This window comes from Lissotriton helveticus, chromosome 6 (assembly GCF_964261635.1).
Source record: "Lissotriton helveticus chromosome 6, aLisHel1.1, whole genome shotgun sequence".
Taxonomy (NCBI): Eukaryota; Metazoa; Chordata; class Amphibia; order Caudata; family Salamandridae; genus Lissotriton; species Lissotriton helveticus.
In genome coordinates this window covers 241,201,917-241,225,980 of record NC_136067.1, presented here as the reverse complement: position 1 = coordinate 241,225,980, position 24,064 = coordinate 241,201,917, and the positions used below count along the sequence as shown (strand labels likewise).

The window sequence follows — 24,064 nt, the reverse complement described above, 5'->3', positions numbered from 1 at the left end:
ATCATTTATCAATCCCAAAATCGCTTTCCTTTCTTCCTGATTTATGTTGTCACTTCCTCTTTTTTTGTTACTCTTTGCCGTCTGTGATCTGAATTTCTGTAGGTCATTTATCATCGCCTCCGAGAATACGTCTATGGCATCCAACGTCAACTGTGGGTTGAAATGCGATCTTAATTTGTAGCCGCTCTCCTCTCTTTCTTGGTCAATCCCCAAGGTTGCTGCTCGTGCCGCCTCATCCTCTCTGGGCGACGGGAGCTGGCTTGCGTATTCCTCGAGTGCGAGACCTTGCAGTATTTCAACAGTTGTTAAATCATTCCCTTTCAAAGCATCCGTGGCAGTGGTCCTCATACCTGTTCCAGCAGGGGTCTTCACCAAAGGTCTTGTTTTAAAATATTTGTGCAGTTTAATTTTCCTGACGAAATTAAACAGATCAATACGCGTTTGCGTGTATTCAAGGTGACTTGTTGGGCAAAAGCTGAGCCCAAGGCTCAGCACTCTGTTTTCAGTGGGAGTGAGGACTCTTGGGGTTAAATTTATTACAGTGATGTCCTCAGATAGATCATTGGGTGTACTTATTTCTTCCTGTTTCCCCAATTGGATCTCTTTGGTCTTCCACGACCTCTCCCGCTTCCTGCCCCCGCCTCCTCTTCTCGTTTTTCTTCTTCTCGCTCCGGGGGTTTGTTTTTGCCTCCCCGCAGCCATGCCTGTTGTATCACTTGAAATTCGTCCTGAAAAGGTGTAGTTTTAGAAGCTGTGGCTTGGCTTTTCTCCCTCAGGTTTGTGTCGTCCGCCGAGTCATTCTCCGTTGCACTAGATTCGGAGGTTTCTACTCGGCGTGTCGGTACTTGTCCGCTTTTTTTATTCAATTCCTTTCTGGGAGCATCAAACTTGCGAGCAAACGTGAGAATACGGCCCTGCGTGTAATCCCTTTGGTCCTGGTCAAATTTCTCTTGTTTGCGTGTTTTGATCTTTTGTTCATACCTTCCAAGCCTCGTCTTCATTTGTATCCTCATGCTGTCAATCATTTCTTTGTCATCCTCCATTTTGGCCAGTTCTTCCTCTATTATTTTGATCTCGAGTAATGCCTTGTCCCGATCACTCCAGGCATATTTTGTCAGCAGACCAAGGGTGCCCTTGCAATAGTGAGATGTCAGTTCCTCCCAGTCCGTTAGCAATTGCGGATCGGGATTTTCATACGACGGGACTGTATAGACTCTAAGCCCCCTTGGTACCATCTGTTCATCGAAATAATGCTGAAGGCTCGTCGCCTCCCACCACTTTCTGACCTCCCTCTCGTAAAGCCTTTGCAGGGCAGTCAATCGGTCACTCAGTTTGTTTGGCGGGGTGGCTTTGGAGGATGGTACTGATCCTTCCTTGTGTTTCTTAAACATTCCTCAGAAAACGGCAGGAACCTGGAGCTGGATATATATATATATATATATATATATATATATATATATATATATATATATATATATATATATATATATATATATATATATATATATATATATATATATATATATATATATATATATATATATATATATATATATATATATATATATATATATATATATATATATATATATATATATATATATATATATATATATATTTTGTTAGGCATGGTGAGATTAAGTGATTTATCCAGAATCACAGGATGTTGAGCATCGTTGCCGAAACTCGAACCTGGCTCCCCAGCTTCGAGGTCGACCGCTCTAACCATAAGGCTAGATCCCAGGGCACTAGTCGGGGGTACACGCAGGTGGATGATGTCCACCCACTTTTTTCACAGGGTGGACGGCTTTCACAGGGTGGAAGCCGTCCACCCTGCCAAGAAGTTAGGGCCCCACTAAAAAAGGTGTTGAATCCGTCCTGGTGTCATTTCCAAACATCGGGACACTGTCAGCAGCACCTTGTCTGCTTGCGATCGCAACAATGTGCAGGCAGGGACGTGAGGGGGCTCTCTAATTTCTGACTCCTGCTGGGCCAATAACAAAGGCCGAATCAGAGGGGTCATCAGACCTCCTTTTCGTCGAGTTTCCTGGCTGGCAGCAGTCAGGAGCTTCACACCAAGAAGCACATGCAGCAGAGGGGAAACAAAGGCACACATCTTTTAGCACTTCACACACACTTAAGAGAGGTAGCTTTTTTTATTTTGTTCAGGCTCTGTTTAGGAGATTTGCACGCACTGTAAGAACCTCAGATGTGTTGATCTTTCCCAATATTTGCACAAAATAAATAGCATTTGTATAGCGCTTACTACCCCTGAAAAGTTGTAATAATTTAAATATCACTATTTTTATTCTTTTAAAGCACTATGGCTAGAGTAAGCTTTACGCTGACAAAAGGCAACATTGTTTTATGTGTAGAGTACAAAATTGTGAATCTTCTGCTTAAATCAGGAGTGTTTGCAAGTATACTTGAAATGTGCTGAAATGTACTCATGATACACTTGCTAAACATATATGTGAGGGCTTAAGATCTGATGCCACTTCTTGTGATGCCACTTCTTGTGATGCCACTTCTTGTGATGCCACTTCTTGTGATGCCACTTCTTGTGATGCCACTTCTTGTGATGCCACTTCCTGTGATGTCATGCGCCTCACGTGCCGTGATGTCACGCACCATGATGGCACACGCTCTGATGTCACGCGCTCTGAGGCCACTTTCATACTGATTAACTAGGTTAGCCCCCCAACTTCTTTTTTTAGGACTTGTGCCATGCTAGACCCTCTACTCTTGTAGGCATTCACTACGATGTCCAATGATTCCTTCAATCCTTTCTTCCGGTTACATCCATGCAATATCGCAACTACCTTATGGATCATCACCCTTGAAGCTATCTTAATAAATCCAGCTCAGAGTTGGGTAATCCAGTAATTCCCATACTCTTTGCTCACATCTTGCAGCAAGGCTGTACCCTGCTCTCCAAGAACAGGTTTGGTTCCTTGAGCCTAAAAATGTGTCCTCACGCCTCTGCTAAAAGTAAAATTTCCAGTGGATCCAATTATCCTACACTGAACAAAGTAGTGCAAAATGAAGTGGCAGCCAACTCCAAGAACCAACTTCCTGGTGTTTACAGCATCCTATTACAAAGCGGCACTAGTGGTGGTATGGTATTGAATAATGTTCTGGAGGCCTATGGCTTCCAGTAGACCATGCCATACAACCATCAATCTAGGAACACTAGTAAAAACTGAATTGCATTGATCTACCCAGGATCTTGTGATAAATGTTGTAAAAACTCCCAGTTTTCAAGAACATTTCCCCATTCTTGGGGGAGCAGATCTTGTTAAACGAGGGAAAAATGCACAATACCGCCCACCTCAGTGACCAGTGTTCCCATCTCTCTGCTATTAAAGCATAAGCAATAATTTCACCAAATGCTTAACCTGTTTATATCAGCGCCGGGTCTCCCCATTTTAGCCTCTTTTCGCTAAGCTGTAGCTTTCGCATGTCGCAAGGTGTTATGTGATTGGCTGGATGTGAGCCAATCGTTGCTTTCATGGTCCTGTTTCGTCAGTCGTGTAAACAATCATATAATGCAAAGAGAGCTCGTGATCTCTTCTGGCGCCATGCGTGTGTTAATTCACTTGGAAGGTTTCCCCGATTTAAGAGGCACCCAGCTCATTTGATCGGGCGTGACTCGGTGGGAGTAAACACCGCTGCATACCTTTGCTCGGCCAGCCGTGCCAAACGCACCGTTTGCAAAGTCATTTGAATAATTAATGAACCAAAATGTCATCTGAGAAAGAAAATGCCCTTGGGGTAAAGCTTGAAAGAAGGAACTTGCATTTTTTGTGACCACTCGCAAGGATATTATTCTCACATCTTGCAGTGGACCTGTTTCAACCTGCTGCTAATCTGGTAATAATCGTTCTTTGTTTACTAATTAAGTGGTGCGATTTGGCATCATACCAGGCTCTGCCTTTAGTGAGGTGAAGGGCATGGGGCTAATCCACTGACAAGCAAATTCATTTGAGTTAATGTGATTCATGCAGCTGCAGTGTAGAAATCTAGTCCAATTAGTTTGCGTGGTTTTAGTTTAAAAGCCAATCTGTGTGTGCACTGTAGGCTCGATTCAAAAAATCACTTTTTGAGGAAATATCTGCCTTTTCTAAAATATTCGAAGGATTTCAGGCTCCTGGGACACCGTGGCTGTTCCAGGGCTCCAGTAGCGCCCTTGCGTATCCATGCGGAGATGAGCCGTCAAGGTGAATTTGCACATGGTCTGGTAGATACAGCCCTTTCCGTACACTCCAATCACAGAACAAGTGTGGCAGGGATCCTTTTGACTTTGGAGAAGAGCTGGGATTGAAGCACACAGCCCTTGCGGGTGTCACCGTGCTGACAATGAACCAGTGCAAAAACAACAATTGATGGACAGAATGCAGCACAATGTCATACATTCACCCCAGTACAGAGATCTGGGCCTAAACCCATCGTTTTTTTGCACTCCACACCACCCCAGGTCAGACATGGCCATATGCAAATCAGCCTTGACCCTGTGCCTCGTGGGAACAGTCCAGCCCAAACTGCCAAGCCATGTCTTTCCTGGACCTGAATCAAGCATCCAAGGACCAGTTTCTGGCTATCAGCCGTCATCAGCCGTCATCAGCCGTCATCAGCCTGGATAGCTTGACTCCAGTGGTGTGGAGAGCATGGGACTCACGTCTGAGCATACCCATCCCACTCGGGGTGACAAATGCAAAAACACCAATTGATGGACAGAATGCAGCACAATGTCATACATTCACCCCAGTACCGAGATCTGGGCCTAAAGCCATCGTTTTTTTGCACTCCACACCATACCGCTTTGGCCGCCATAAGTGTGGCAGGGTATGCTCAGACGTGAGTCCCTTGCTCACTTTGCCACTGGATTCAAGCAAGCCGGGCTGAAGACGGCTGTAATGCCAGAAACCGGTCCTCGGAAGCTTGTTTCCGGTCCAGGGAAGGCATGGCTTGGCAGTTCGGGCTGGACTGTTCCCCTGAGGCACAGGGTCAGACTGATTTGCATATAGCCATGTCTGAACTTGGGTGGCAGAGTGGGCTAAAGAACGGTGATGGATTAAACCCAGATCTTTTGACTGGGTGTGAGTGTTTGATTGGTTCAGTTGCTCCGTCCATCACCACCCCCTTTTGTACCGACAATGAACCAGCAGCACACGCTCCGGGGCAGATTCTAGTCAATCCTTACCATTGGTCCACCCGTCGGTACGGAACCCAGCCAGACAGCCGCTGTGGGAACAGGGTTCCCATGAGTTCCCGTTTAATGCGAGCACTGAGTAAGGGACGAAAAGCTGGCACCTTCTTACCTTTTTTTTCAATCCCCTCAGTAACCATTTGCATAGGATGGGTATACATGCACATTGTGGCAAGGATTTAAGAGCCATCATGAATCGCCAATAAGTATTTAAATGTTTTTTTCTTCTTTATTTAAAATTGGAGAGAAGTTCATTAGCAGATGGAATGACTGTGCCTGGGAACTTTGAGGGGCTCGAGAGACAGGTCAATTCAAGATATTCTTTTTAAATGTTTTGGGGATAAATACATCAAAAGTTGCTTCAAAACATATACAAATCACGTGGCATTGTTATGCCTTTCTTATATCGACTTTACAGTGAATGTTTTCAGCTAATCTTAAAATATTCATTAACAAAAATAACTCCCCGACTGCAATTTGTGTTTTTCTGGACCAGAAAAGTGATCTAATAATAAGGTCAACAGATGACTCCGTCATCATAGAAACACAATATTGATCTGAACGTCTTTCTATAAAACCATTGGAATGTAGGTGGTCTGTCCAATTGAGTTTAACTAGATGTACAACTCCCAAAATGCACTGGGCTGTTAAATGAGCTTCTAGTACAGGAATATAGTGCCCTATTGGCATGGCACTATCTGGTAACCATATCTGTTGACGTTGAAAGCTAACTTTGAAAGTAGTACGCGGACTAAAGAATAGTCCAGAGTCCCCCTTCCTATGAGAGCAGAGCTGCATTTCCAGCTCCCATCTGCTCATTACTTCTAGGATTCCGGCACAGGGAGCTCTCCTCTTCCCCTGCCTGCTGCCTTTGCCATGGCAACAGAACGGAAGAGCACCTGCAGGAGATGCCTAGTTCGCATTTCTGAGAAATTGGCTTGGTTATGGAACAGGTTATCACATTCAAAACCTAGACTGTTATGAGTTTTTATTTTTAGGGTTATGGCCTAGGGGGTCTCCTCTCTTTTTCCATAGCTGGTTATGTGGTTTCTTATCACTGCTGAGAGTTGTCTGCTGATTGCTGGTGTCTCGGGGTTATTTTTCTTGCTTATAGCTCAATAGATACCACCCACCCCATGTTGCTTCCGATTTCGACGGCAGTATTTCTGCTCGGTATTAACTGTTTAGTCCTCTACACTGTCAGAAGGAGTTCATGCTGTGTATTTTGGTGTACCATAAATCAACCGAAATATTTTCCTAGCCTTCAAATATTTAGAGAAAAATCCGAGAAAGTAGCAGTGCGTGTTTAACTCGCTGAGCTAAGGTATTTTCATAAATCATGTTACACAGGATAGTTTGTCGGAATCAGCAGTCGAAGTGCGTTAAAATTAAGTATGGGGCCTGTGATTCTGCTTCCAAGGGGGTCGAGGCCAGTAAGCCCATGGGAGGGTGGGGGAATGATAGGGGGGGGGGGGTGGGGCGGGAGGGCCGAATCAAAGGTGTGTCTAAACGGAGCAAAGTGTTCTGGAAGTAATTTATTGGTCTTTCACCTTCCACCAAGTAACTGCATATAAAACACGCACCTTAAATGAAAAATAAATGCAAGTTAAACTAATCAGTTAGAGAGAGATGCGCTATTTTATGTCTGAATGCACTATTGGTTAATGCGACCATTGTAGATATCCGTGGGTGAAACCAGAGAGACACAGAATTGAGTTTTGATTGGTGTAGTGGAGAATAGTTATTTGTGTTTTATAGTGCTAAGCGGTCCCTGTCTGTGACAGAAAGCACATTGAATATGTATCTCATTATTTTAAACTTGCATTACACACCGTATTGCATGGGTTGTCACAAAGTGCACCAAAAGGTTTGGGTTTAAGATTAAAAGGTACGTCCAAAATATAGATCCGAGTAATATGCAGACTGTACTTAAATAGGTGCCCACTAAAACATGCACTCAACAGCATATCTGGTAATCTTAAAATACCTCTCAAAAAGAATACCCTTCAGGTGACTCCATCAATAAAGCCAATACCAGCTTCCAGGTATTTGCAAATTAACCGAATGCGCCTCATTTATATTTCTTTCAGGTAACAGACACCCTGGCAAGAAGGCTTGTTTCTTGTTCAGCTGTCTATCCCTCCCTTGGCTTCACAGCACTGGAGACTCACTCTTTTCAACTTAAGTTGAGGGATCTCAACTGTCGGAATTTACTGTCCTGGGGCAGTTCCCTTTTAGCAAAGTAGGAGAGCTGTTTTTGTCAAATTAGAAAACTATGGACATGCCGTGTCCCTCCGATCTGACCCACTTAGACCTCTGGTCAGCAACTGCTCCAGCCTTGTGCTCCCGATGTCCATTAATAGTTAGGATACTTCTGTGCACTGTTTGCTAATTGTTTGTCCTCTTACCGCTTTTGCATTCAGACTTTAGTTGTTGGCTTTTCCATCATGGGTTTTGTGCAGGGAGGGCATTGGTTCACCTGAAGGTGTTGATGTGGGGGCTGCAGTTTGGAATGTGTGGATATCTACACGGAAGGGTTCCTTTTTAACCCTTCCATTGTAATCATCTGAACGGGTGAGTTCTTTGTGTTGGGGTTGTCTGTGGTGGTTGCGGTGAATGTTAAGATCTTACATCTGCCACCTGACCCATGTAAGCAGTAGCTTTACCTCTTATTTTGAGTCCTCATGCAGATCTTAGGGGCAGCACTGCTAGTGCCCTGTTTTTCAGATTGTTAGGTGCACGCTGGAGGCCTTACTACAGTTCAGATAACTGTTGTAGTCTGGGATGTTGCTTTAATAATTATGGATTAGAGGGGAAAGCATGTTTGAGGATTTTGCTATGGTCCATGGTATGGTCTGTATTTAAATTTTAAGGCTTTAGATTAGGAGCTGTTGCTTAGTGTCTGGGAGGTGCTTACCTTCTGCTTGTGTGGTCCAATCCCTTTGTGCTTGTTCTTATGTTTCTCTATCCCCGATCCAGGTGGCATATATTCCCTACTCTGGGGTTTAACAATGTCTCTTTTGAGTATCAGGCTAATTGCATCTTGTTTTTGATTTGCTGTCATCTTTCTGTCTTGGATGGTGTTGTCCGCAAGTCCTTGTCTTTATTTTAAATTCCTTATCCTATATAATGTAGGGGGAGTGATTTCTATCTTGTTTCATTTTCATGGTATGAGTGGTGGCAGATGTAGAGTTCCTTTCCATCTCTTTCTGGTCTACCCTGGTGTGGAGAGCTCTGTAGTGTGGCTGACGTATGGTGTGCTCTATATGGAAGGGATGTCTTGTGGTTGTGTTGAAGTCTCTTGTTGCCTAATGTTCTGATTTATGTTGTGCGAAGTTTGGAGTGGCTGGGTGTGATGTTTTGCTGTTAGGGGGTGTATGTTAAGTGCAATGGGCTGTTATAAAGTGAAAGATATTGTTGAGCTTTTTTAGTGGCTCATGTTTTGAAGATGGGTAAAGTGCAGTGTGGTGGACATGTGGTGTAGTACGAGCGCTTTGATGTGATGCAATGTATGCCATAGTGTTAGATGGTGCAGGGCTGACTGCTGTTGTCTTGAGAGGTGCTGTAAAATGAGGTGGCATACTGGGTTCAGGGATATGGTGTGGTATGTTAGATGATTGTTTTGAGGTGAGGTAATGTGGTGTTTGGTGAAACTGAGTTGTAGTTGTGTGGTGAAGAGATTTATATTGTATGGTTTGGTGCGGAATCCTATGGACAAAGGGATGTGTAGTGTTATAGGGTGGTGTTGCATGTAGAGTTGTGTTCATGATTGCTGTGTTGTAGCGTATGGTGCTGCGTGTTGATGGTGTTAGATCTTATGTAGGATGTAGTTTACTGTGATGTTCAGTACAATGTTGTAATGTACATCTTTTGTGGATCACATAGTAGAGATAACCTAGAGGTCTAAAACCTAGTTCATTTGCTGTGACGTATAATATACGAGGTATTGTGTTACACATTTCTTTGTTTATTTTGCTGTGGGGTTTTGAATTGTTTGTACTGTATGTTGTTTGGTAGTGTAAGACTTCACAGTGGCATTGCCTTGAATGTTGTATTGATATGTCCTTGCTCAGTGCATGCATATTTGGTGTTTTATTTGTGGGTGTGAAATGTGATGGTTGCTGCTGCTTCAACATTCAGTGGGCTTTCAAAGGGTAAAGGATCTAGTGTGTGATGGCCTATGTTTTGTGGATGAGTGGACTTTAGTGGAAGTGTGGTGTAAAATGAAGACTGTTTGTGTTCTGTTGTTTAGTAAGGCAATGTTTGGGGCAGTGGTGAGGCTGAGACAGAGACCAAGGGTTTTGGAGGAGGAAGACCAAGGCAGAGGAGAGAAGAGGAGTTTAGGGTGGAAGTAGAGAGATGGAGACGAGGAAGGGGAGGACAACAGAAGGGTAGCCTGGGTCACAAGAGATAAAAGAGGGATGATTTGTGAAAGGAGACTGCAGTAGTGGCGATGAGAGAGGACATACAGTAAAGGTAAAGAGGGTGGAGATTGGAGGAGGGGATGAGGGACCGAGAGGTGAGTTGCCCAGGTCGGATTGAGAAGGCAGGCTTTCTACCGTTGCCTGGAACCCATTTATCGAGGTCAGCTGTGCGCCACTTTTCATCCTAATTTTTTATGATGAGTAGAGCCGTCCTGTGCTCCTCCACAGAACCTTAAAAGCTACAGCAGCCCAGTGTGCACAGTGACCAATCGTCCTATTGCAATACACAGAAGGAAACTGAGCTTTAAATGTACTTCGAATCTGATTGCACTGTCTTCTCTGAGGCGCAAAGTGCCCGCTGTGAGGAGTCGGTGTCTATTGTAGAGGTGAGTACGCGGCAGGAGCTGTCAGAAGCATTTAAGGTAGAAATTAGATAGATGGTTGTAAAATTAGAGATGCTAATAATGCGGCATGTGAACACATTCCTGGCAGCGCTGTAAACCAGCATTGGTGCTTTGATGCAGACACCTGGTCCATCCTTAATCAGATGAGATATTGGACAGTATGTCACTGTAGACCAGACTTATCCGATGAGTAGCTCGTGAGCTTACTGGTAACTCTTAAGCTACCTATAGGTATCTCGTGTGTGCAGCTCAGCCTACTAGAAGCTTTTGTTTGGTTCAATTAACATGTGTATACCAAAACTGAAAAGCGTATATTCGAAATGAGAATGCACGCATTCTCAGAACGTGTAAGCTGATGTTTGGAGAAAATGGTTACATTTCCATATTCTATTTAAATCATTCGGTGTTTGGGAGATTAATAGTGTGTCCTTTGTGTCCAGGGCATTCCATCTATGGCTGCTAATGTACTACCCGTGCAAAGCTGTTCCACACGGACAAAGCCTTGTTTACATCACTTTTGCCAGCTATTTCCAATGAACTTAGGTGATCACTGTTCATTTCTTGCATATGGTGGGCATGAATGTAAGCATGTCTGTGGTTACTAGAACATCACTAATAATAATAGTAGCTTGGGATGATTTTCATTCAACATACATAGCGCCTATGACACAAAAGTTTGGAGACCCCTGATGTAGGCTAATTGATATGTATGTAAGAAAATGGAATCTATTTCCAACCACTCTAGGGTGTTTTGTAAGTTCTAATGTAGCGCCAAGGATAGCACTCTAAACGATGTGTTATCCTTCTCGAATCCGAGAAGTAGGCACACTTGGTCATCATTTTATGTTAATTATAACCCAATTGTGATGAAAAGATGTATGAAAACAATACTTGGAGGCTGTCCTAGATTTGACATTGAGCCTGCTTGGATGCTCTCACATCAGGCAGCTAGGAATTCAAAAGCATAAGGAATATTTCATTGACCAAGATCCAATATTTTGGTCACATAGATCTGATATTGTTATGCTGAATTGTGTCCCCCAAAGCCTGTAACTTTCTTAATGTAACACATTTTAGTGCGTAGACCATGAACATGGGGTTATATTCACTGTGCCTTGATTTAGGTTCCATTCCAGTTTTTTTTATCCCAGTTACTACCCGATGTTTACTTGAATCTAACTACTCCCGTTCATGGCACAAAACTGAAGTATGGGAAAAAGCTCAAATGAGATTTTCCAGAAGCCTTCAATTTGATCACACAGGGAAGTCTGAATTAACAAACGATGCCTTCTGTTTCCAATCTTTCCAACTTACCTCCTACACCACAAGTGGGGTGCAGGTTTTCTGATGGTGCTGCCCATGAACTGTTTTCACCGGGGAAATGTTGATGTGTTAGGAGCTGTGCCCATACTTTTCATTCAGAGTTTATGATCAGTCTTTTTATGTATAGTGGGGCAACTGGAACTTATAAAAAATCTTAGCTCCATGACTGAAACTCTTCAACTGGACCATATCCAGTGGTGCATGTGATGGGGTGGTCTTTCCACTTGTTGTGGTCTCCGTGAAGGCATGAGCGGAGGAGGAAGGCTGAGCAGAGGGAAACGAAGACCGAGTAACAAAGAGAGAAGAGTTTAGTGAGAGAGAATAGGAAAGGAAAAGAGTTAAAGGGAGAAAGAGAAAGGAGTGGAAAAGTGAGGAACACAAGATGAATGGGAGGAAAGGAGATCAGATGAGTGGAGACACAACCAGCAGGGTTTAAAAGATGAAAAGAAGGTTTGAAGAGCAGACACAAGGAGATGAACAGAAAGGAGAAAAATTTAACTGGGGAAAAATGAGGGAAGGTGGAGCAAGCAACAGCTGAGAAAATGTTGGGAGAACGGCTGGAGAAATAACTTTTTTGCAACAAATTAGCCCTCAGTTATAATTTACCAGTGGATTGGGAAAGGTCATGATCATCAAATGTGGGCCACTTTTTCTTTTGAGTGTCCGGGCTAATTTTTGGTCCCATACAGACTCTGGGAGTAGGACAGGAAGAAGTTGGGGATGAGTGGAGAGAGGAGTGGGGGAGCAAGGGAAGCAAATGAGCATTAAAACAGAGCAAATATATAGAGAAAGGGAGAGAGTGAGAAGAGTGGAAGGGTAAGAATGAAGATATGTAGGTGGGCATGTTAAGCAAGGAGAGTGAAGGAGAGAGAGAGTAGGGAACATAGAGTTACTCGTATTAAAGAAGGGTTTGAGATCCACCAATAAGCAATTGTGTAGTCTACTCAGAAGTGAGTTACTTAGTTCTTTAGGAAGGATTTGTTAAGTTCAACCAGAAGTGATGAACAAGGGATGGAAAGAGTTGTTCAGTTTCTAGGAAAGTTGTTAGTAAAGAAAGTGTGAGTCAACTACCCTGTTTACTGGATTATCATCAAAGGTGTAGAGTAGACAAAATAGAAAGATAGTTTTTTAAATAGTTACATTTTAAATACTAAACATTACTTTATAGAAGATCAAATATGTGTGTCTAGGTCGTATTAGGATACCACTCCCCTCTCATTATTGGGGGTAGATGTGAGGTGTTTCAATCAGCTTTGTGGTGGGTCATGGGTATTGCATGGGCACTGTCCCAGTGCCCCTCAAGGGAGCGGCCTCACCTCGAACATCCTTCATCAAAGGACGCTCTGGTGATGGAACGCCCTCAGATTTACCCCAAATAGAAGGATTTGGCCTCGTGGTGAGGATGTGGTAAGGCCCACTCTTGTGCCCGGTCAGATCAGAAGAGCGTTAGGAGGAGATATAACAGTCAACCACAAAAGTAGGAGCTTAGCAGAAAAAACTAGAGCCACAACCACACATGGATAGGACACGAGGCATTAAAGAGTTGTCTCTGGAGGACCACAGCAGTGTTCTGCATCCTGGGGTAACATGGGGGAACATGCACCTGTAGAGGTGAAGAGGTATAACAGCAGGTGGTCACAAAATTTGCAAAAATCAGAATTTTGTACAGTTGGAACCAAGAGTGTTGCAGAAAACTCTGGTGTCATAGGAGGACACATATTGTTGGGGCACCACTAGGGACAGGGAGGCCTACTGTGGAAGGAGTATGGTAGGACAGGAACCTGCATGAGTTCATATGGGAACATAACAGTGGTGCTCCACAAATAGAGCCTTTTTCTGTGAGGAAGAATTGAGGGGGCAGGGGAAAGGCGTGGAGGAGAAAATATGGTGACCGGCTCAATTAGAAGTCTTAGATCAAAGAAGGGGGCACTGAGGATGGAGCCCATGTCATTGGAGAAGATGAGCTGGGGCCGCTTTCTGGATCAGTTCCCAGACGACCATTCTAGTGGTTGGTTCAGAGGTACTACCTATTGGGGAGAGTGGGTTATATCTAAGGGAACACTGGCTAGGAGTGGGGAAGATGGCAGTCACCAATAGGGGTCGCTAAAAGGAGGATATGTTTTGAACCGCTGTGTAGTGGTGGTAGAGTGAGTAAGGGCGCACACTAAAATGAGCCAAAAGGACAGGAAGAAGTTAGTTGATATATTATGCAGATTTGTAGAGCACACAATCACCCGGGACTGTATACTGACGCTGAGCAGCTGTGACTATAGCCAAACCTAGGTGCTATTTGGACTACTCAAAAAGCCAGGTCTTCAGCATGTTGTGGAATTCAAGAAGTGAGGAGGGGGCTCTTATGTATCACGCCAGGTTGTTATTAACTTTAAGAGCAAAGAAGGGAAAGATTTGGCTACCGGATCTGGTTTTCCGTATGCTTGGAATTTGTTCAAGTAGCAGTACGGATGAGCGGAGGCATCTGGAATGTTTGTGAAAGCAAATGCAAATGTTGAGGTATGCTGGGCGAGTGTTATGTAGTGCCTTGAAACTGTGGGTGAGGAGGTTGAAACGTGCTTGTTTGTGTATGGGCAGCCAGTAATGCTCCTTAAGGTGTTGTGTGATGTGAGTGTGGCGTGGGAGGTTATGAGTGATTCTGGCCACTGAGTTTTGAATGGTCTGCAGCCTTCTGGTGAGTTTTTTGTTGATCCTTGCATAAAGGGTGTTTATGAAGCCCAGCTTGCTTCTGCTGAGGGTGTGTGTTACGGTTTTCCAGGTGCTGATTGGGATCCATTTGATGTCTTCTGCAGCATCTTCTGGTTATGGAAGCATGTGATGGTGACTGCGTTGACTTTTGCATCATATCCAGTTTGCTGTTGATGACAATCTCAAGGTTCTTGGCGTGGGGGGGTGGGTGTCGGTCCTAGCTCTGTTGGCCACCAGGTAGAGTCCCACTGGAAGTGCCAGCCCAGAAGGTCATGATTCCAGGGGAGTAAAAAAATTTGCCGTTTATAGTGCCTCAAAATGACCACAAAATGGTACTACAAGTGCATCTAACTAAACAGGGTATCATTTTTCTATTATGCACGAAGTGTGCACATGGGTTGCTTGCTGCTGGTGCTGTGTGTTTAGTTTAGTGTAAAATGCTGTCTAGTGACTCGAGGAGAGGGAGGGGGAGGTAGAATCAGCAAGGTCTGCATGAGAGCGCCCCATCCTTCATGCCCGTGGAGATGACGTGTGCTGCCTGCCACACTGCGGGTCCCAGGGGAAAGAAAACGGTTCCAGTCAGCGGTTTGTGCACGCCAGTTCCCGTAACTAGGCCAGATACCAGCGCAAACTGGTTTCAAATGGATTTGTAAGTTATCCGCGATAGGGTGCCCGTGTTGTGTTTGTATAGCGTGGGTTCCATACAAGGAAACTGAGTTAGTGTTAAATGTACACGTAGCACTAAAAACGTTAAAAACAAACAACCTGTCTTGGGTTTAGTCAGTGTACATAAGGTTTAGGGAGAGTTAACGTTGCTTTGGCACAACCAGACTCTTAACCATATATGAAACTGTTACACTGTTGTCGAATCGGTGCTTTCGTGTTCTTTTCACTTGAATAAATGTAAATAAATAAAGTATTCATCCATTGCTTCAGTCAAATTATTCCTGAAACACACAACAGGAAATGCACTTGGGCTTGCATATGCTGTCTACACAAATGCTGGTAGAAACGCACCAATGCACTGTGCGCGCGTGGGAGCTGTTTACAGTATTGCGAACAGCCGACTCGAGGAAATGTGTGCGTGTTCAAGGAAAGCGCGTGCACGAGTAGAGATCGGTGTGCATGCCCGCAGGCAGGGCTTGACATTGAAAAATATAAGTGCAAGCATAGAGTACCGGCTTCTTTCTAAGTGCCGATTTCTCTCCAATTAAAAGTATTACTTTTTTTTTTAATTTCAGGTACTCTCCCTCTCAAAATAAATACCGACACTCTGTACCGGCCCATTTAAAGCACACAACTAGAATATGTTATTTTGTTTTTCTAGAGCGTTGCATGTATAAAAAGATGTAGAGGTAATTAATTGCATTTGAAGCAAAACATGTTCTTCACCATAACGCCTGGCTGAGCCTTTGTCGAGTTGCCTTGTGGTGCTCTTGTCCATGACCCGGGTGCCTTTGGCGCTGTCAATTGTTAATGATACGCATTAGTAGACCTCGCAGTGCAGTTGTGTGTCTGTCCGTTCAGGGCGGATTCTAGCCAGAGTCGTGCCCGAGGAAACTGCTCGATTGCGCCCCTCGTGCACGCGCGCCTCTGCACCCACCGCCCCTCCCACCCCCACGAACAAAGCAGCGTGATGACATCATGCCCTGCGGTCACGGTGGGTGAAACTGGGCTCTGGCCCAATTACATCTTTCCAGTCCACACGCCATGGTTTTATTAGCTTGAAACTCGAGCACAAATGCAGGAATTTAGGACAACAGTCTCCACTGCTTTCATTGGGCAGGTCCTGAGTATCTGCACATTTTCAGTTTGAAAGTGAGAGTACCTTCACTTCCCAACACTGCTACCGTAGATGTAATGCTTGAGTACCTGCACTTCTCAAAAGCAAACGGGCACTTTAACGAGTGAGTACCTGCACTTCTATATTTCCATGTAAAGCAGTGACCAGCTCAATAAAAAAAATAGCAAACACGAATGAACTTATTGTCCTGGGTTCACAGTCTGCACGAAGGACATGCTCCTAAACCTAGTTATTGCAAATATTTCGTAGCAGTGTAATCAGTTAAGGACCACTTGACTCTCACTAGGCAAGCGAGCTACAGCTATTATGTAAATATATTGTTATCCTTGTATGGGCAGCTCATTTTTCTGTCTGTAACCCTTAAAGGTGTCCCTGCAATCCCCTGGCCGTAAAATGCCACCATGCTGGGAAGTATAGTCATGTTTGCACCATTGTAAAATCAGGCCTGCAAATCCCAGAATGCAATGCAAAGCAAACCAAACAACAACAACAAACACGTGATCTGGAGGAGCTAGCCTGGGCCCGGGAAAATTGAGAGCTCTGTGGCCTGCATGTTGCTTTTACTTTTATGCAATATTAGCACATCTCCCTAGACTGTCACCCCGCTCCCTCCGGAGGACTAGGAGAAAGAAACCTGATCAATGACTGGTGACCAAAGCAAGAAATGGAAGAAAATTAACTTGGTTCCTATGAATTGTGGCTCAAGATGTGGCAGCAGAAAGGGGGCAGAGTCGCAAAGGGCAGAGATCAACCTATACATTTATTTTACAAAACTCTGCCCCATATTAATTGGCAAAAAGACCAAATGTGATTGTTAATCTGTTCTAGTTTATTTAACTTGTCCCAACAGGCTGCTTAAAAAAAATCTTATGGGGTTCAGGCACCTGCTACAGGTGTCGTTGCATACCCCGCATTTTCCAGGTTATGATAACAGTGAGATAACTTTGGTGCTTATCGCACTTGCTGGACATACGTGTGCCGTCTAGTCACATGTTTTACTCCTGAAATAGCACAGAGGGTTAATGTGCCTGCTGCAAAACACAACTGGTAACAGATCAGTGACAGATTGGTATTTTATGTGGCCTACTCATTGAGTTACTGCTTTTCTTTCAGAGATCATTGTATTACATACATGTCACCAATTACTATTCTTGAAATATAGTTCAGCAAGTTATAAACCGGCATCGAGGAGCTGCATGAAACGGCAAAGCTTATGTGTAGAACCTTGCAGTTATTTTCTCAAGCATATGTTGTTCAAATGTTGCATACAAAGGCTTCCTCTAGAGGAGTAATAAAGGCTTATTAGTATGTGTTAAAAATTGGTAATAGCGTCATTGCTTATATAACCTAATGCATCTGAACTTGCAGTGTACACATCTCCCTTAGAAACAGTGCAAGCTAAACTCCAAATCCTGCTTCTAAACCATAGTTTTTTTCTCTGAAGCAGTTGTTAAGTGCCATGCTGTGCCTTTCTTTCCTATAACTGGTGTATGTGTTCTGTTCCGCTAGCTCCCACCCAGTATGAGACTTGAACAAAAGGATTGCTGATGGCCTCATAAGTGAGGCATTTATGTTGGGCCCTGCTGGAACTGAAAATAAGTGTGTTCTGTCACTCCCTGCAGGTTATTGTTCTGAACGCAAAGCAGATAAAGGTAGGTACCTCCTGGTGTCGGCAAATTGCGTCAGTACGCAGCCATGACCTTTTACGAAAGCTGGCCTTGATCTGGGTTCGGTTTCATCAATAACTACTGGATTCAGCTGGAGCCCCTGCTTTTCCAGCCCTTCTGGTGACACTAACCTACCATTTGCTTCCGGCCCACAATTGCACTCTTTCTGGCAGAGCTAAAGCTAAGCACATGGAGGGCTAGAAACTTGGATCAGGAACAACCCGTTAGTAAGCCTCTTACCATTATTTTAAGCAATATCATGCTTTTTCCTTTAAGCACCACCTGTATATAGCCAACATTGGCAAACCCAGTAGATATGGACTGGGCATGCTGGTGAGATGTTTACGTTTTTAATCGCTTTTTTATTGCAAACCTATAGCCTGAAAATAAATATAAAAACATGCAGCCACTTCAACGTGGCAGCCATATGCTTGCAACTAACTATTTAAAGAACATTCGCCAACGCAGATGTGTTACTATAGATGTTTTTTACAATAATCATTTCAGTTAGGCCATGCCACGCATTTTTCTATTACTAATAATTTGTGAGAATACGACAATACATTCTCTCCTAATCAAGAACTCGGGATTGCAGGCAGCTACGATGTTACAATGTCACTTACACACTTTTATAAGAACAGCTTTAAAAGGAAGATGGAAAATACATTAGCATCAAACTGGCCACCTTAAGTGTTGGCACAATAAATAACTGGTATTTAACTGACGCCAGACAAAACTTCCATCTCTCTCTCTAGCAGAAACATTACTCACAAGTTATCTTGACATTTTTATTGCTGCCTGAAAGTTGGAACCAGGAGGAACTCTGCAGCAGGTGCATTAAATCATAAGTTATTGGTACTCACAGCGTGCTTCCTGAGGTCAGCGCCCCAACCTCCTTTCCAGGTCAGTGCCCAGTGCGGCCACACCAGTCGCATCGCCCTAAAGTCGGCCCTGGCCCTATGCAGATGTTGACTGGTAACAATTTTCTTGCTTGTTACTGTGAAACCTTTTCTCAGGCCATATTAACGTGTACAAATTAAGAAGTAACACTATCACTAAATGTCACACATTATGTCGCATAATTTGCCTTTTCTTGCCGCGTATTTTAGTCAACCCTGCATAATTTGGTCCTTCCCTGCTGCATAATTCCGGTGGCCCTCATATAGAATTTTTCATCTCCAGCTCTGTTTGCCCTGTGAGTGGAAGGGGGGCAGTGAAAGAGAGTAGAATGCGAGGAGAGCATGTTAACACCTTAGCCGCGGCGGTAATTCCGCCACGGCGCTGGGGGGGGAGGAGGGGCCGCCCAGCGCCACCATGCTCGTGACGGAACCACTCCGTCACCAGCCACGGACGCGCTGTGCTGGTGCCGGAGTGCTTCCCTCACGGCCCCGCCTGCTCCATAGAACACGCCGGGCAGGCGCAAAATCACTGCAGCGACGGCCGGGCCGTGACGGAACCACTCCGTCACCAGCACAACGCGTCCGTGGCTGGTGACGGAGTGGTTCCTTCACCAGCATGGATGTGGTTAAGGAAAGAAGAGTGGGAGCAGGGTTGGACTGGGAACAAAAATAGGCCAGGGCACCCTAAAAAAAAAGTGGTCCATATTTGAGGATTGCACCTTTTTACAAAACACTCCTTCAGTGTTATAAGTATTATAAAAAGAAGGGGGGTTTCTCTAACAGTGGCATGATGTCTTAACTTCACTAAGATTTAAAAAAAATGCAGATTTCCCCTGGACTCTTTGTGTCTCAATGGGGAACCACACTTGAATTTAAGTGAGGCCACTTCTGCTCTGGCCCCCTGCTCAGTCTGCATACATTAATGTGCCGGCCCAGTGATAGACTGGGATGACACCCCTTGGTAAAAGGGAGATATGGAAAGGCCGCTCAGGCCCCCCACTGGGCCTTTGGTGGCATCTGAACAGCACAGACACAGCCAAATTGACCACTACAGCTGGTCAAAAAAGCGCCCCACCTGTAACACACATACCCATTCGGTACAGGGCCAGACTGGCCATAGCGGGCACCGGGCAATCCCCCGGTGCGCCACTCGGGTGGGGGCTGGTTTTGGCCACCTGGGGGCCGTTTTTGCAGCATAGCTGCAAAATCATCCCTGTAACAGAATCGGCAGAAAACCGGCCCCAGTAAAGAGCTCGACGGCACCTCCAAACCCCTCCCACCCCTTACCCAGAGTGGGAAGGGGGAGAGGGGGGTGGCAAGCACTTTGCCAGGGCCGGATGTGGTTCCCAGTCCGGCCCTGATCGAGTACTGTCCGAGTGCCTGCCTTACCAGTCTGACCCTGAGCGGGAGCAAAGGCGGCTGTTGGGAGGGGCGGGGGGAGTAGACAGTAGGTTGACTGGAGGGGAGAAGAGGGTGATATAGTAAAAGGAGAGGGGAAGGGGCAGGGAGCTGAAGAGTGTACAGTGGGGAGATAGAGAGGAGGGTAGAGAGCAGAGAATGGACGAGCACAAGGTGATGTGAGGAGGGAAGTTAAAAGAGAAGAGGGAAGGCGAACGGAGAGATTGAGAGAGGTAGAGGAAGGAGCTTAGGAAAGATTGAGGAGTGAAGAAAAGGGGATGAAATGAACAAAATGAACAATTTAAGTGCTTTTTTACTTCTATGTTTTTATCTCTTGGAATGCAGTCACTGCATGATACTGTTCTCGTGAATGTATGTGTAAAAGCGCAATTCTGGCACCTTTGGATTTGCATCTGCAGAGTGTCATAAACATGGGAATCTATATATTAAAACATTGCCTTGGACATGCCCACATGGTATAGACACGGCATATCCACAGTAAGCCAACTTCAAAAGCAGGGCACATACACCACCTTCGACACGTTCAAAGGGAAACACGAAATGGACAGCATAGAACTGTACAACTTCCTAAAAATCAAGGTAGCAATAGGGAAGGCAGACCTGAATAGACAGACACCGTCAATCCTACAATACGCCACGAACCTCAACAAACTAGGGCACCAAGTAGCACACCTCTACAAAGCCCTGAGCCCCAAATCCACCAAACTCAACAATAAAGTCATGTCCTACTGGGGAACACTAGCGGGAAGGGAGCTGAGCGAAGAAGAAAAGGCTGACATCTGGAGATCCACGTCAAGGAATAAAGTAACGACAACCCTAGACCAGACCAAATTCTGGCTGATACACAAGGCATACTGGACCCCCGCCCGCCTAGCCTACATAGGAATCCGCGAGAGCGATTCCTGCTGGAACTGCAACAAACAAAAGGGGGATCTGGCACACCTTATCTTTCACTGCGCCAAAGTCAGGAAGTTCTGGAACAAGATTGGCACACTGATAAACGACATCACAGGGGCCGCACTACAACTAGACTTTCACAGCCTAGCAATAGGGTTCATGGCTCCCTCAATCACAGCAAAAGAAGACAAAGACCTGATTGACCTGCTACTGACAACGGCGGTCAAAACGGTACTGTACAACTGGAAGGACACAGGGAAAGCCACGTTCAGAGCCTGGTTCAACTGGGTCACCTTCCTGAGGGGGGCGGACACCATAACGGCGAAACACACACCGAAGACGCACAGACAATCAAACATGTGGGAGTCTCTAGACAACTACCTTTCCTCGCACAAACCCCCATAGACAGCACAGCCAGGTACACACAATCACCACATGCATATCACTCATCCGGCAGTAGAAACACCACAAGACCCATAACGATCCTGCGCTTCTTACTCTCCACTCTCTTTTTTTTTTCCCTGCTACGGTCGGGGAAAGGGATGTAACAGAGACAATCATCGAAATGAGGGGGAACGGAGAAAACTAAAACGGACCAGCAACGAGGGGAAATGCGATTGAATGGACTAACCCCAAGAAGACTGTGACCCCTCCCCCCCGGGCGTTTTTCTTTTTCTTCTTCCCATGTATATGTAATGCTCCATGTAAATATAATCTTCAATAAAAAAATACGGAAGAAAAAAAAAAAACATTGCCTTGGAAAGGGTGTCTTTTGATTTTCCACAAAGCTTTGGAACTGTTGATGTGACCATCATTAAAAAGCATCTGTCCCTATGAACTGAAGGCATTTTACATCGGATTTGATATGCTGTATTTGAAGGCATTTTACATCGGTTCTGATATGCTGTATTTATGAGGTTTTTTTTAATGGCCACATCTTTGATAAGAGGCAGGAGGAAATGGCAGCCTGCCCAGGATCACACAATGTGGTCACCTGAGAAAGCATATGAATCTATGAAAGATAGCAACACAGAAGAAGTGTAGTGACATGTAAGCATCTTGTTTTTCCTCAGTTGGCACATCTTGTAATTGTTGAAATGCGTATAAATATAACATTTTTGAAACTTACAACTCGTGTTTTACTGTTTGATCTGAATTACCTCATGCACCATGAACCATGTATATGAGATAAAATAAGTTTGGTTTTACTGCACTATACAAAGACGTTTGGATTTTCTAGCCACGGGCTTTTGTTTAATAACATAATGCATTCTGGGAGTAGTAGTCCTAAGGTACTTCACTTGCTCCCTTTGATAACCTCTCCTAAGGTAGGAATGTTTTTGTGCCTGTAAACAAATTAAAAAACTATCTGCAAACATAACAAAACCTACGTTCACCCAGAAGGGAATCTTGTCGCTGATAACAGATGTTTATTGTTACCCAACTCAATGGTATCAGCAAAGCGCTCGTTCACACTCACTTTTATTCTCACCCGCTCTACCCTTGTCCAGCTCCACGTCATCAACCTTCTGTTTTTTCTTATTTATGATTTAATGAAGATCATTGCACGGTGGTGTAAGGCAGTTAAGAGTGTATTTACCGTCAGTTTAGCAATCCTGGCGTGATGTTAAAGTTAGGTGCATTGTTTATAGCCTTATTGGTGTGGTTTGCAGAGCGCTCAAGTCTTCGTGCCCTTGCACGAGCAGCGCGTCAAGTGTATGCTTTTCATCCTGGGGCGTGTAGCCCTGATTATATAATGTCGTAAACATGGCTACAAGTAACAGAATGCAAAATAGTAACTAGGACTGGATGAGCTACTCACACATGGACCTGCGAAAACTTGGGAGCTTTGGGAACACAAAACACACAACAGCCCTGCCACAGGTCCACGTGAGATGTGCTGCTGCAGGCCATGTTTCTTCTTTGAATTCTGGGACTTGTAATCTTGTTTATTCCAGTATAAAACAGGACTATGCCTCGTCAGGGGTAGTAATCGTTCTATAAATGCAAATACTGCAAGCCCCTAAATTTTGTTTAAAAACCTGGACTGGAGTGACACGTCACACATGGACCTGGGAAAGTTGGCATCTATGAAAACCCTGTTTCAACTATCTCACTTGCAGTCAAATGCTCCATTAACGTCCCTGAATGGGCATTACACTGTGGGATTTCATCCACAATTTCCCCATTTCTTTCGCAGGCGTTGACATTCTGAAACTGGTGGCAGCTCAGGTGGGAAGCCAGTGGCAAGACATCTACCAGTTCTTGTGCAACGCCAGCGAGCGGGAGATGGCGGCCTTCTCCAACGGGTACTCCGCGGATCACGAGCGGGCGTACGCAGCCTTACAGCACTGGACCATTCGAGGCCCAGAGGTCAGCCTTGCCAAACTGATCAGCGCCCTACGTCAGCACAGGCGCAATGATGTAGTGGAGAAGATCAGAGGCCTCATGGAGGATACAACACAGGTAAACAGATGGCACCACCACCTAAACATCCCTTAAGCACACGTGCAACATGTACCATATGCAGCTCGCTATGTTACTTTGTTATCTGTTTCTTGCTGCTAGTTTGGTTGAACACCTTCCAATCATATTTTCTTTTATTTATTGAGATTGTATAAGGGTATCATTTCTATTCTGTTATTGATTGTGAAAATTCATAACTGAAATGTGTGGGCATTATTGGTACTAGCCTGATGTGTGGAAGGCTGGTGCGCAACGCTTTGTTTACTGTGTATACCTAAACAAGGATACCAATGGAAAAAAAACTGGTTAAAGCTGAAGGCCATTTAAGGTCCCTGAGTCATATTACACAAAGTGGGCCTTGGGACACACAAGGGTGTGCACTCGCTTTCTGCGCTGCTAGGGCGCGTTGGTATTAAAGAAGGGAATGCCAATGTTTGCAGAGTCCTTCTATAATAGCCCTGGTGCTGGCGCACATGTTGCACCTCCTCATTCCTAGGTGCCGTTCTCTCATTTGCTTAGAAGCGTGGCCAATGGACATGAGGGAGCACTTCGACTCGGCAAATGCGATGTATTCTAGATGCAGCTGCTGAGGCATTCTGGAGCCACAGTCGCACAGCTGGTCATCCCTCCCACACCCTCCCGGCTCCATCTCTGAAGGCACCCCTTGAAAGCGAGAAAAGTGGGTCCCATAGAGCCCCCAGACATGCCCATGCAGGCTAAGGCAGTGCCTGGCGCCAAGGGTATCTCTGACCCACCCCTTGAAGTTCAGGCCAGGTGCCGCCTGCAAACTGAGAATTGGTCTGACTGTTTCAAATAGCCAGAACGTCTTTCACTAATGTGCTGCTCCCAGGG

At 44.8% G+C, this 24,064-nt stretch overlaps 1 protein-coding gene across 1 annotated transcript in view; it reads left to right on the top strand.

Moving 5' to 3' along the window:
* The window catches only part of TNFRSF21 (TNF receptor superfamily member 21), a 257,647-nt gene that overhangs the window by 130,118 nt on the left and 103,465 nt on the right, over positions 1-24,064 (top strand). The window contains exon 4 of the mRNA XM_078647690.1: positions 22,947-23,212. Coding sequence (XP_078503816.1) covers positions 22,947-23,212 — 266 coding nt within the window. The remainder of the gene's footprint in view (positions 1-22,946; positions 23,213-24,064) is intronic.